The sequence below is a fragment of the Grammomys surdaster genome, unplaced genomic scaffold (genome assembly GCF_004785775.1).
Source record: "Grammomys surdaster isolate TR1022 unplaced genomic scaffold, NIH_TR_1.0 373, whole genome shotgun sequence".
Classification (NCBI taxonomy): Eukaryota; Metazoa; Chordata; class Mammalia; order Rodentia; family Muridae; genus Grammomys; species Grammomys surdaster.
The window spans coordinates 1,152,808-1,166,839 of NW_021604792.1; the positions used below are offsets into that span (position 1 = coordinate 1,152,808).

A 14,032-nucleotide genomic window follows, 5' to 3' on the forward strand; every position below is an offset into this window, starting at 1 on the left:
GGTAGGTGTGACCTTGCTGCTTGAGGGATGAATTAAAAACCCAGTTAGATGGAACTCCTTAGGAAAGAGCTGAGACAGGGGAATGGTTAAGTGGTGCACGTAGGGGCACTGGTCCTGTCCTATCTTACGCTTAAGAGAGCTGCGACAGGCTGAATCCCACGTCACCGGATTCTTTCTGTCAGCTGTATTACTTTCAGCCTTTTCAAGTTTCAGGTTGACTTTGCAATGTAAACTTCTTTACAGTTAAGACTTCAAAATTAAAAAAAAAAGACTTCAAAATTAGCCGGGCGGTGGTGGTGCACGCCTTTAATCCCCGCACTTGGGAGGCAGAGGCAGGCAGATTTCTAAGTTCGAGACCAGCCTGGTCTACAAAGTGAGTTCCAGGACGGCCAGAGCTACACAGAGAAACCCTGTCTCAAAAAACCAAAAAAAAAAAAAAAAAAAAGACTTCTAAATTGACAAAAGAAGAAAGTATACAACATATACTCGTAAGATAAACTATATAAGGTCTGGAGAGATGTCAGGAATTAAGGATGTATTCTGCTCTTCTGGAGGACCCAAGTTTGGTTATCAGCACCCTCATCAGGTAATGTATGTTTTAAGTTTTAATCAGTGTGCCTAAGAGATCTATGAAACAAACAAACAAACAAACAAACAAAATGCCTCTAAGCTGTAAGCTCTTGCCCAGAGTCAGATAATTTCCTGAGACACTGGAGGCTGATGCTCTCATAAGATAACAAGCCACAGGCTTTCACTTCCCTGAACAAGATTGGTTGACTCAACTGCACCAGACGTGCTTGATCACATGTAGGTCAGTTACCTAGGCAGAAAGTGGGTCAGGATGTCTGCTTGCCCCACACCCCACCCAGCATTAGACTAAGACAGGAAGTATATCATTTTGTGAGTTAGCCTTTATAAGCAGCTGGTCAACGTAGCTCATGACCATTTTTTTTTCTGGCCGGGTCAGAGCCCATTATCCTGGCCAGTATTTAATTGAAGGGTGCTTCAAATCTGGCTCCATATTGTAATAGTGGTCTTATTCTTGCCTAGTGGGATTAAGAGTAGCTCATAACTTCCTGATATCTCTAACCTCAGTGAGATCCTGAACTCATGTGCACAAATACACACTTAAAAAATAAGAAGCAAATCTTTAAAAAAAAAAAAAATTTAAGGAAAGAGAGACCCTCCCCCAAACCCAAACTCTCAGAGAAGCCCAAAAACTCTTGGAGAAAGACAAAAGCCATCTTTCATCATGATGAAGTCACCTCATATATGTTATGGCTGAGGGCATAGTCTGGGGTTTTTCTTTCACATGTCTGGATTACGGTACCATGTTTACAGAGATGGAGTTTGCACTGCTGTGCTGGCCTGTTTTCAGTCATCTACACAGACCCTAGCTGAGCACATTTTTCCTTTGTTTCCTTTGTCTGCATTTTGATATACCTGCATTTCGAATTAAGTCTAAATCCTTTTTAGTGTGTCATGGGGTGGGGACTGACTTGACCAGTGCCAACTTGGTTGGGGCTATTCTACACAGGAATCCAAAAAGCATCGCATTTCCTTGTGCTCTGGAAACAATGTATAACATGAACAAAAGGTTAGAGGGGAAGGAAACCTAATTGATTCTGAAGAGCGTGAACATCTGCAAAGAATGTATCCTAAAGAAACCATCACCGAGGGCGCTCATGAGAAACTGTCTAGTTCCCCATGGCAGAGACAGCCCCAACGGCCCCTCCCCGACGTTCTCTCTAAGGACACTGGGACTGCAGCTTGGAGACATGGAAATAGGGTAGGAGACTTCTCAAAACTAACTGTTCATTGGTGTTAAGCTGCAATTTATGAGAAGTCGGAACAGTGATATGGTGGTCTACACTGTGTCATGCAGTGGATATTAACCATGGTCAGCACCATTTTTCTGTGTGCCCTCAGGTTCCTCTATTCTGTTTCAGAGGGCTGGATGCACAAGGCCTTTTAATGATGTTGCCCAGGGACGCAGGATTAATACACTTTTTCTTTTAGAGGTCATGTGGGTCTCTGATTTTTCCCCCCTTTTCTTTTCTTTTTTTTTTTTTTGGTGTTGAAGTTAAACATGGGGCTCACAAATGCTGGGGAAATGCTCTACCTCTGGGCTACACTCCTGGTCTCAGAGTCTCCATTTTTCCATAAAAAGACTCTAGGCAAATGTGGTGGTGCATGCCTCTACCTCCAACATTTGGGGAGCAGAGCCTGGCAGCCTCTCAAAGCTGCTTTACATAGCAAGTTCCAGGCCAGCCAGAGCTACATGGTGAAATCCTGAAACCCTGGAAAACAACAGATAGACAGACAGAGATAGGAGAAAGAAAAACTATTCTAACACAAGTGATTTAAGAACATCAACATTTATTTAACATGATAAAAAAGAAATGAGCTATGAACATTTGCATTAAACTATAGTAAGCAGCCTGATTACATGTGCTCATTGTGTAACCACTACACAATGGACGTAATTACATCTGTACACAGACCAAGTACTGGATCGAAAAGCCTGCTTATTGCTGTACACATCTATTCCAACGACATAAACGTCCAGTACTTCAAAATACCTACGCTTGTAATTGTTTGGCTTTTAAAGAAAAGCTAAGCGACAGCACTTGTGTGGAAGCAGATGGGAGCATGGCAGGAACTGCTGACGGTGCAGTTGACTGAGGAGGGGGTCAGAGCTGAAAACAGGACAGACTTCACTTAGCAGTGAGAAAATGGCACATTTTAAATATATTTATATAAAATTTTTACAAATCAAGTGTCAAACGAAGCACTGCAGAAGCCAAAATGGGAAGAGAAAAGAAAGGAAGCAAACGAGCCTCACAGGAAAGTGTAGCCTCACTGAAAAGCAAAAGAAACCCAAGTCCACTGAGACCTAAGCATCCAGATCTGGGAACTGCAACAAGCAAGCTCTGATGGAGTGTGCGCGAGTGTGCGCGGGAGAAAGCACCTGACTGACACGCTCTGAACTCATAGCAGCAAGCGCGGAGGACAGTGACCTTGACACTACGGAGTGCACATACGGGCCATTAAAGCTATTTTGGAATAAACATTTTCCAAAGGTGATAAAACGATGCTCTGTGGTCAGAAGCATCCGAACTATGAATTTCATAGATTTAAGGTATACTGTACATCTTCTTACACCACTGAGGTCCACAGCTTCAGCTTGGTGTGCTGTCAACAGACGTCAGTGCAGCTGAAAAACACGAGAGCAGAGGTTACTTTTGACATCTGCAAAGCTAATGACTGGTAAGTCACAAAGTAACTAAGGCAGAACAACAGGTGACAAAGGAGGCCTGGAAATCCCTAACCCAGAGCACAGGATGGGTGGGCACTTTCCTCATTTCCTTAATGAAGGAACACCTGAGGACGCAAAGTGTGACGCAATCAATCATACACACAGCAGTTCAGAAACGTCTCCATTGGCTGCAGATCAGTGAAGCAGGCTAGCTCTGCCCAACCTCTCTACTCCCTGAGCTGCAGCCATAGCAGCACTTGTGAGCATCCCTACAGCCTGCCAAAACCACAGGTTCAGAGAATCATGATACTGGCAAGATAAAAGTATCGAGTGTGTCTGTGCCACAGGTTAGCTATGTGCTGTCTGTGCCTAGCTGTAACACCCATTGCCACTGGAGCTGATGTAACAGGTAAGACACAATCCAGCAACAAATTACCAAACTGGCGCATCTAAGGTCCTACTGTCCTTTGTTACAGGAACAGTTACTGGACCATAAATCATGGCCTGACCAAAAATTCATGAGGACACCCTTTTGTTTTGACATGAAGCTCAGGCTAGCCTGGAATTTTTAATTCTCCTGCCTCTTCCTCCCAAGTGCTGGAATTATTGGTGTACACCATCATGCCTGACTCTTTGTGATGCTGAGAATTGAATCCAGAACTTCATGTGTACGTGCTATACCAACTGAGCGACATGCCCAGCTCCTGTAGAGAGTTTTGTGTTTTGAGACAGGGTCTCACCATGCAGCTTTGGTCCCTGGAGCTCACTATGTAAACACTAGGCTGCCCTCAAGCTCAGAGAAATCCACTGGTGTCTGCCTCTCAGGAGCTAGGATTAAAGGCTGTGGTACCTGGCCCGGTGAATGTTCTCACTGTCCATTTGTTCACTAACAGAGGTAGAGGACACCTGTTAGGCCACAAGTATGTTTATGTTTCCTGTCTAGTGTCATTGTGTCACCAGAGTCACCTTTACACAACCAAAAAGTTCTGTGAGTGAAAAAGGCAAGCCACAGACACAGCTATAACAACAGGTCTCTTCTAACTCTAGTGAAAAAGGCAAGCCACAGACACAGTTATAACAATAGGTCTCTTTTAACTCTAGTGAAAAAGGCATGCCACAGACACAGTTATAACAATAGGTCTCTTCTTACTCTAGTGAAAAAGGCATGCCACAGACACAGTTATAACAATAGGTCTCTTCTTACTCTAGTGAAGCTCCTCAACCCAGTAAGGAAGCTACACCACAACCCACGGGGGCTGCAAGTCAAAGTGCAGAGCTACGTCAAAAGCCAGGATGAAGACAGACCCCAGACAAGAGGCCGCTACATGGATGGCCAGGTACATCTAAGACTTTCTGACAGCTTGTGTTACTGCTTATGACCATTCTGGAACTTATAACTCAAAAGTTCTCAGCAGTATAAGAGGTAGTAGATGCTGGGAAAACATATAGAAGAGGCATACAAATTCTCACTTCCGTTTTTCAGGGAAACCATTTACTTGTAAGCACAAATCTGTGAGTAAAGTGGGTTCTGTGCACACAGTTTATATTGTTTAAAAGTAGGAGTCTGGTGTGTGTGGGATGTCGGTGAGATAGTTTAGCAGTGCCTATGAACACACTGATAACTCAAGTTCAAACCCCAGAATGTTCACAGTGGCAGGACAGAAGTTGTCCTTTGGCCTTCACACACTTATTGTGACACACTCATGTGGCATATCCATCACACACACACATTACATATATAAGACACATATTACTATTGTGTAACAGTAATAAAAAAAAGTCCAAAAGCAGGAGTTACTCAGAAAGTCACCCTCAGCTCTCTTTATCCTGGCTCCAGCCACGGTTTCGGGATGTCAAAGCTCTGCCCCAGACTGTATCATAAAGATCACTTTACCCAAAGGGCAGCACCTGCTTCCTCAGTCCTGAGTGTGGGCAGGATGTCCCAGGGCACAGCTGCAGTGCTGCAAGGAGGGCTGGCACAGGCCGCTCACTTCAGATTTTGCTGTATTTATGGATGATGGTATGAGAGATTGAGAGAAAACACCGCCAGAGACCCACTTCTTTCAAGGCCAGTGTGAGAAACCTGAGGTCTGGCCTGGACTTTGTATACATGGCCTGGCACTCTGGTGGCATGCAGTTAATTCACCTGCTGTCCCAACAAATGGAGACAATCCAAGTAACATCCTCCTAACACAAGGCACCAAAGAGAGAAGAGAAGACATACTTCTGAGACTACACACACATGAAGTGCGATCCTTCAGTGAGCTGGGGTGGACTGGGTGGAGCTGCTGCCATGGAGGAGTCAGGAGACGGGGGCAGACTTTTCACTAAAACACACCAAGAAAACAGAAGATAAGTATAGACACACAAACACATACACATACACATACATCAGTGTTGTTTAGAACAAAGATAGTTGATATTTATTGTGTGTTTGTGTGTGCACAAGTGTGTACATCTTTGTAGAGGTCAAAAGACATCTTACAAATCCAACTAATGCCGGGCATGGTGGTACAAGCCTAATCCTAGAACTTGGGAGGCAGAACAGGCCTCTTGAGTTTGAGGCTAGTCTGGTCTACAAAGTGAGTTCCAGGAACACCAGGGCCACACAGAGAAATCTTGTCTCAAAAAACCAAAAAGGAAAAAAAAAAGGAAAAAGGAAAAGAAAGAACAGTTAAACGGGTCTTCTGAGCATCCATATGCACCATGTGGCCTGTTAGTCCTTTTATTGCTTTGAAGTCAGTTCCCAGCTATGTCAGAAAGTGCTGTTGTGTCTTTTCTAGTTCATGCCAAGGAAGTGTCAGTGTTGCAGGCTTACCACCACGGCGGCACTCTGACCCAGAGCGGCTCTAATGGTTACAGAGTGGGAATCCCTGTGCTCACTGCCTGGTCTGCAGCTGAGAATGTCTCACAGGGAACATAGCTGACAGACACTTTCCTAAGGGTGGCCCTCAGTCAGCCAGTTCATTGTTGCTACTCTCGTTGGTATCAGGCCAGCGTGACAGAGAGTTTAGGAGTTTAGAGGACTGAAAAGGGTTTTGCTTACAGAGTACAGGAGGCAGCAGCAGGAGTGAAGAACAGTCTCAGAAGGCCAAGGGTCCAGCCCACACTCACACAGCACCACCCGAGAGACAGAGTCGGAGAGAGAGCAGCACGACCACCTTCTCTCTGATGTGCCGTGCACATCATGGGATTCCCATGACATCTGTGCACCGGGGGACTAACCAGAGCAAACACAACCCCACAGCTCCCAAAGACTCAGCTGTGGTTTCTAAGAATCCTGGCCTGTAAGATTTCCATTAGGAAGAAATCTTTTGAAAAATATTTTGTTTTCAATTATGTTGCAGGGAGGGCATGGTGGCCCACACCTTTAATCCAGTACTCACAAGGCAGAGGCAAGAGGAACTTTGAGGCCAGCCTGGTCTACAAAGCAAGTTCCAGGACAACTAGGGCTGTTACCCAGAGAAACTCTGTCTCAACAACAACAAATGCACACGTGTGTAGAGGTGTGCACCCGTGGTTTCCAGGACAACTGAGCTGCTGTTACACAGAGGAAGCCTCTCTCAGTAACAACAACAAAATCTTTGTCTCTGTGGAGGAGGGTGCAAGTCATCTCAGGCGCTCAGGGCACCGTATGAGGATGCAGACTGTAAAAGCACTAAGCAGTGTGTAACTTAACCGAGCTGTCTCTCTAGCCCTAATGACTTCTGAGACAAGGTCATGCTAGGTTAGTACAGGAACTGCAACAGAGTCAGCATGCTTGGCTCTTCTAGAGAAACAGTTCATTGTGTCATGGTTGAAAATGAAACGAAAACGAATTCTCTGAGCCCCAGGCTACGTACGGGATTAGAGCGGGTACAGCTGCTTCCTCCACAGTCCAGGGGCACATGTCCCAGGTACAAAGGTAAAGAGACCACACAGAGGAGGGAGGCCCTTGGTAGACTCCCCGTAGAAGTAAAAGCCCCACTAACGGAAGTAGTGAGCTTGCAGTACACACGTACCTGTGCTTTGAGTCTCCCTAGGAACCTCAGGAGCTGGCTCATAGGAAGCAAGAGTTTCTTCCTCTTCATGGAGACTCTCTGCTTCTTCAGGGGGGCCTTCCGCTTGATGGTTTGTCATGGCCGCCTCTTCCTGAGGGCTGATGGGAACAGACTGGCATGTTAAAACTTGCAGGACACCATCCAGCTTCTTTGTCCTTGTGACTTGGGGTCTGGCTACACGGCCTCGGCTGATTCTGACTCAGCTCTCCAACTGACGCCACGGCTGCGAACCACCACACCCGGCTTCCCTCTAATTTCTAATGGAAACTCATGCTATACAGAAGCTGGCTGTGTGGTCCACTCCTGCAATCGCTGTACAGAAGCCAGAGGCAGGGTGATAACAAGTTCAGGTCACGCTGACGTCCTCAGCCAGCCTGGCCTACATGGGACCCTCAACAAACACACACACCCTCTCATACAGAAAAGATGCTACCATCTTTTTTTTTTTTGTTTTGTTTTTCGAGACAGGGTTTCTCTGTGTAGTTCTGGCTGTCCTGGAACTCACTCTGAAGACCAGGCTGGGCTCGAACTCAGAAATCCCCCTGCCTCTGCCTCCCAAGTGCTGGGATTAAAGGCGTGCGCCACCGCTGCCCAACCATCTCTATTTAATAACTATTAATGCTTTTTTCATGTTATTTTCTTTCTTATAAAATGCAGAACAGAAGACTGGAACAAACGATGTGTGAACGCTGCCTACTCAGCGCCAGCCACTCCCACTCTGCCACCTGTGTTTCAGCTAAACCTCACATGGAGCCGACTCCCTAAACCAACATCTTTTCAAAGTTCTTTTCCATTATGTATATAGGTGTTCTGTCTGCTTCTATGCTTGCATACCATATGCATGCACGGTATCCTCAGAGGACAGAAGAGGGCGTCAGTCTCTGGATGTGGAGTTAGAGACAGCAGTGAGCTGCCATGTGCATTTTGGGAATCCAATCTAAGTCTTCCATAAGAGCAGCCTGGTACTCTTACCTGTTGAGCTATCTCTCCAGCCCTAGCCAGGGTCTCTTCTTGGATTTGGCTAGTCTGGCAGGTACAAGAGCTCCTGGGACACACCTGTCTCTGCCCAGCCTCCCACAGTGTCAAGTACGAGTGTGCTCTGTGGTTTTAGCTTGTATGTGCACACCAGGTATCTAAACTCATCACCTCATGTTTGTACAGAAAGCACTGAACTCATTTCTCTAGGCCCTTAAAGTCTATTTCTGCTGGGCAGTGGTGGCACACGCCTTTAATCCCAGCACTTGGGAGGCAGAGGTAGGCGGATTTCTGAGTTTGAGGCCAGCCTGCTCTATAGAGTGAGTTCCAGGACAGCCAGGGCTACACAGAGAAACCCTGTCTTGAAAAAAAAAAAGTCTATTTCTGATCCAAACACTTGCTTTGTTTGTTTGGTTTTCTGAGACACGGTCTCTCTATGTAGCCCTGGCTATCCTGGAATTGCTCTATAGTCCAATCTGGTTTCAAACTCAGAGATCTCCCTGCCTCTGCCTCCTGAGCCCTCCTAGAGCCAGTTTAGCTCACTGAGTTTAAAGAACCCCACAGCTGGGCTGCAGGGATGCTCAGCAGTTTAGAGCACTGGCTGCTCCTGGAGAGGACACGGTTTCTGTCCATATGGCAGTTCACAAGCGTGTGTTAAATCTAGTTCTGGCTTCGGCAGACACTGCACATACACAGTGTACACATATACACGCAGGCAAAATACACATAGACAAATAAGTAAATCATACAAGGAGCCTCGGCTGGCTTTCTGAAGCGTTGATCCTTCTCTTCTTTAGCTCTTACCTGCATGACCCATCTGCAGGCACCTGCTCTTTATGCCTTTCCTTCTCCATCACTTCCTCAGAAGTCACTCCATTTGGTTCAGGTGTGTAAAGCATTTCATAAAAAATACTTTCAGTTCTTTTTAGCTACAAATAAGAAGAAGTGATTCTCAATGTGTACTTAGTATATTTAATATTAGTAAACCAGAAACGATAACATTAATTAAAGATTATGCCCCCCAAATAGTTGTAGATAAATTTAGATTTAAGTATATTAAAAATTGCTGGGCAGTGGTGGCGCACGCCTTTAATCCCAGCACTTGGGAGGCAGAGGCAGACGGATTTCTGAGTTTGAGAGTTCGAGGCTAGCCTGGTCTACAGAGTGAGTTCCAGGACAGCCAGGGCTCCACAGAGAAACCCTGTCTCGAAAAAACTGAACCGAACCAAACCAAAAAAAAAAGTATATTAAAAAATTAACATTATTTACTACTAAAATGCATAAGGTCATTTATACAAGAGACAATGCACATTACAGACATAGTTATCGGATGATATTTTTATGTGGTGAACCCATCTATGAAATTAAAGAGAATCTGTCATTTAGACTCAGAGCTCGCTGACTGAAAACATACCGTGATCCCCTCAGTCCCACCTTCCACATCTGCACTTGTACCTTTCTGCTGACGTCTGCATTTTGGGGTCCAGCTTCTCGTAGGTGAGCAGCTTCTGCTGCTGGAGTTTCACCGTCTGGCTTTACATCACTTTCTCCGTGGACGGGGATGGCGTCGAGCTCCTTTACGTTATCATCCCTCCTTAGGGTCTGCTCGAACACAGAGAGCATCCTTATTTATGTACTTTTGCTCACCACTGTTGTTTGAGACAGAGTCTCACTCCAGATTGGCCCAGAACTCACTAGATAGCTCAGGCTGGCCGTGAGTTTGTAGTGAGTATCTTTCCTGGGCTTCATGAGTTGGTAGGATTACAGATGGGTCTTGTTAGGTAGCCCAGGCTGGTATGGAAATTGTAGTCCTCTGCCTACAGCTCTTGAACACAGTGGTTCTAGGTGTGTACTACTGCTGCCTAGCCTTAAAGCACTTAGGTTTGACTTATGTGTGTAAGTTCGATGTCTGTACATTGGGTTTGACTATGTGTGTAAGTTCGATGTCTGTGTACATGGGTACCTGTGGAGCCAGAAGAGTCAGGTCTCCTGGAGCTGGAGTTACAGGTCGTTGTGACCTGCTTCATATGGGTGCTGGGAACTGAACCTGGGTCCTCTAGAAGAGCAGCCTGCACTCGTAACCACTGAGCCATTTCTACAGTACTCTTGTTTTTTTGTTTTGTTTTAGACAGTGTCTCATTAGGCAGCCCAGGCTCCTAAATGCTGGGATACATGCTTGAGCGACCACACCCAGCTTTTGCTCTGTTTGCTTCATAAAGTTATCCTTACCCTGGCACTGTGCATGTGTGTGTGTACATTAATAGGCATTAATGTGGAAAAACAAACCCAGAGTTTTACTTACAGGGAAGATTTCTATAAAAAAAAAAGTATGGACTTGCAAGCCAACCAAACCCTTTTCTCCCTAAGTCGCTCTTGGGTCTGGTGTTTATCCCAGTAACAAGCAAACAAGGACAAGGCCTGTCCTGCAGGACAGTTTGCCATGTGCTGACAACTCTGACATGTCTGTCTGTATAAACAGGTCATGCTGTACCACGAGCCTACAGTGGCGATGATTAAGCCGCAGGTGGTGCAAGGGCGTCCGTCCCACAGTTGCTTTGGCTCTCCTCTCTTGAGCACAGGGTTACTTTCATCTTTTTTTTTTTTTAAGGTTTTTCCAGACAAGGTTTCTCTGTGTAGCCCTGGCTGTCCTGGAACTCACTCTGTAGACCAGGCTGGCCTCGAACTCAGAAATCCACCTGCCTCTGCCTCCCAAGTGCTGGGATTAAAGACGTGCGCCACCACCACCCTGCTGGGTTACTTTCATCTTAATAAGCCACCACAGCTTACTATTATAATAATCAAATCATATTTTCTTCCTCTGGAAGAAAAGCAAGCACTCCTAATCACTGGGTCATCACATCATTCCTTATGCTGACTCTTTTGCTCAAAGTTTTCTGGTTCTTTTAAATCATATAAAGCAGCTATCTGTATGGTAGAGCTATTAAAACCTATCAAACATTAAGTCTATGTCTATGTAACTTAGCTGAAGCAGTCATGACAGTGCCTCCTTGTGGCCCGGGTCCTCAGCAGGTTAATACAGGAATGCTTGGCAACAAAGTCAGGTCAAGGTCACATGGACAAATAGTGAGACTCTGTCTTAAACTTTTTTTGGGGGGGATGGGCATAGTGGCGCAGACCTTTCATCCCATCTGGAAGGGCAGAAGCAGGAGGATCTCTGTTAGTTTGAGGCCAGCCTGGTCTACAATTGAGTCCAGGATAGCCAGGGCTATACAGAGAAACCTGGTCTTGAAAAGCCAAAAGAAAGTGGGGTGGGGTGGGGGAGATGCTGTCTCTCGGAAGTGGTGGCAAAAGATCAGGAGCTCAAGGTCGTGCTGAGTGGAGAGACCTGTGCTATCCCTCCCACCCTGAGTAACATAAAGAGGCTGGGTGTGGTTTATGCCTGCAACCCCAACACTGGGAGAAGAGGGAGAATTGTCAGTCCAGCCTGGGCTACTTAAGGTTCCAGCCTGGTCTCATTGCAAACAGCAAGGATAAAAGAGAAACTAGTCAGAGACAGCTTAGTGGATAAGGGTGCTGCTTACTGCCAAGCCTGACAACCTGAGTCCAGCCCCTGGCCAGCTGGAGGGAGAGACCCAGTTCCCATAGGCTGTACTCTCCATATGGGTGTTGTGGAGTGCACACCCATACATGCACAAAACAAAGAAACAGAACATCAGTCCTACCTACAACCTTAGCCTGGTCTGTGATGCATGTCTGTAACCTCAGTTGCAAGAGGACCACGGCAGGAAAATGCTACCCAAGGCCTGCCTACGCTTCAGAAGGAGTTCAAGGAGGTCCCAAACACCTTGGTGAGGCTGTATTAAGGGCTGGGATATGATTCTGAGACAGAGTATTAATTAGCCTGTGACAATGCCCATGGCTAGTGGCCCTTCTGTTACTACCAGCTGGCTGCCTCTTTGCAGCGTATTAAATAAGCCAGTTTTCTTACCAAGCAAGGAGAAAAAATGTATCTACAACAATCAAAAGCAATTAAATCACAACTAAGTCAGCGTACCTGAGTGACCCTGAAAGGGCTGTCCCTCACATCCGAAGGACTCTGTGAGGGAGACGGGTCGCAAGCACTGAGGACACTCAGCCCCTTCTTCCTCTCCCTCAGGCAGGCCTGCTGGTGCCTCCTGATTCTCTCCAGCTGCTCCTCCACAGTCATCCTCGGCCGTGTGCTCTCGGCCAGACACAGCTGCTCCACGGCACTTCTCGGTCTTTCCTTAAAATGAAAGAAAGTCTGTGAACGCACAGGTGTGCACAGTCCCTCAGCTGGTAAAGTAGTTGCATAGCACGCACTAGGCCCTGAGTTGGATTCCAGGCACCAAATAAACCAGGACATCTTTGGCTATACAGAGTTCAAAGCAAGACTGGAGTGCATGAGGTATTGTCTCAAAAACAAACAGATACTTCTAAAATATCATGAATAAAAAATGCTATAATGTAAATTTACAGATTTTTGCTTCAATACCAATAAGGGAACATCAAAGGCATTAGCCTGTGGCAGAGTGCTGGCCTCCTGGTCTCCAGTCCCAACTTTACAAAAATCAACTCAGCCAATCGTAAGGGTGACAGAGCTGAAACAGCCAAAGGGCAGCTGTCTTAGAGAAGCCTGTGCTCGTGCTGTCTCTTTCTGAGTGCCTCTCTCTCCTGTCCCACAGGCTCCAAATCTACCTTAAACAATACTAGTAAACCCTGCTGAAGGGACCCTGGTAGGTGTCAGCACACCCCTTTAGTCCCACCACTTGGGAACACAGCCAGGCAGATCTTTGTGAGTTCAAGTCCAGCCTGGTCTACAGACATCCAAGATAGTCAAGGCTACACAGAGAAACCGTCTCAAAAACCAAATCAAACAAAACACCCCAAACCAAACCAAAATAAAACTATCCTATTAAACTCCAAGGCTGCTTTAAAAGGACAGTGCTGCAGCTGGAGAGCTGGCTTAGTACAGTGCCTGCTGTCCTCATGAGGACCTGAGTCTGGGTCCCCAGCACCATGAGAAAGCCAGGACAGCAGACCTATCTAAAACCCCAGTGCTTGGGTGAGGGAAGGGAGAGGGCAGACAGGCAGGAGTCCACTGAGATACCCTGTGGGGTCCCCCCACCCCATACACATACACACGTGGTTGTCTGTTGTAGTGATACCTTGGGGAGCAGAGGCAGGAAAGTTTGAGGCTAGCCTGGGTTACATATTGATGCCTGTCTTACTAAACATAAATGAATAAATGGTATGGTTTCTTTGACTAAAGTTAGTCCATGTCTCTGAAACAGAAAATGGCATAAACCTCAGATTAGGAGAAGCGGGGGAGGGAAGAAATAGGCAGAATACTTACATAGTGAACATTCTTCTATTTTAGAGAAATGTAATATTTTTCGTCACACATTACTATGAAGTGACTAGTCAAGAAAATACCCTACAATGTTTTTTGATTAACAATAAAACTACAGAAATATTATTTTCTATAAAGTTAGTTTTCATAGTTCTAAACTATCATAAATAGCTAATATCTGTGGGTTTCCTATGTGTCTGTTTCATCTTATATAAATTGAAGGGCTTAGAAATATTAGTCACACTAGGAAAGAAAACTTGTAACACACTTTATATGACAAAGATTTTAAAGTTAAACACATTTTACAATCTGTGGGACAGAATTCATAGATTTTTTGGTTTCCCTGGTCTGCGTTGGCAGTAGGAGGGTATGGTGGTGTGTATGGTGGTGGTATGGTGGCGGTAGGAGGGTATGGTGGTGTGTATG

The 14,032-nt window shown here is 45.8% G+C and overlaps 1 protein-coding gene across 3 annotated transcripts in view; it reads right to left on the reverse strand.

Annotated features, from left to right (window-relative positions):
• Window positions 1-2,362: 2,362 nt before the first annotated feature.
• The window catches only part of Plekha5 (pleckstrin homology domain containing A5), a 179,732-nt gene continuing 168,062 nt past the window's right edge, over window positions 2,363-14,032 (reverse strand). For 2 of the 3 annotated variants that reach the window (XM_028780966.1, XM_028780965.1), the window contains 6 exons: window positions 12,290-12,499; window positions 9,730-9,876; window positions 9,079-9,203; window positions 7,261-7,397; window positions 5,484-5,586; window positions 2,363-3,217 (listed from right to left, as the gene is read on the reverse strand). In XM_028780966.1, the coding sequence (XP_028636799.1) occupies window positions 5,492-5,586; window positions 7,261-7,397; window positions 9,079-9,203; window positions 9,730-9,876; window positions 12,290-12,499 (714 nt within the window). In that variant the 3' untranslated portion in view covers window positions 2,363-3,217; window positions 5,484-5,491. The remainder of the gene's footprint in view (window positions 3,218-5,483; window positions 5,587-7,260; window positions 7,398-9,078; window positions 9,204-9,729; window positions 9,877-12,289; window positions 12,500-14,032) is intronic. The other variant, XM_028780967.1, reaches the window with a different exon arrangement.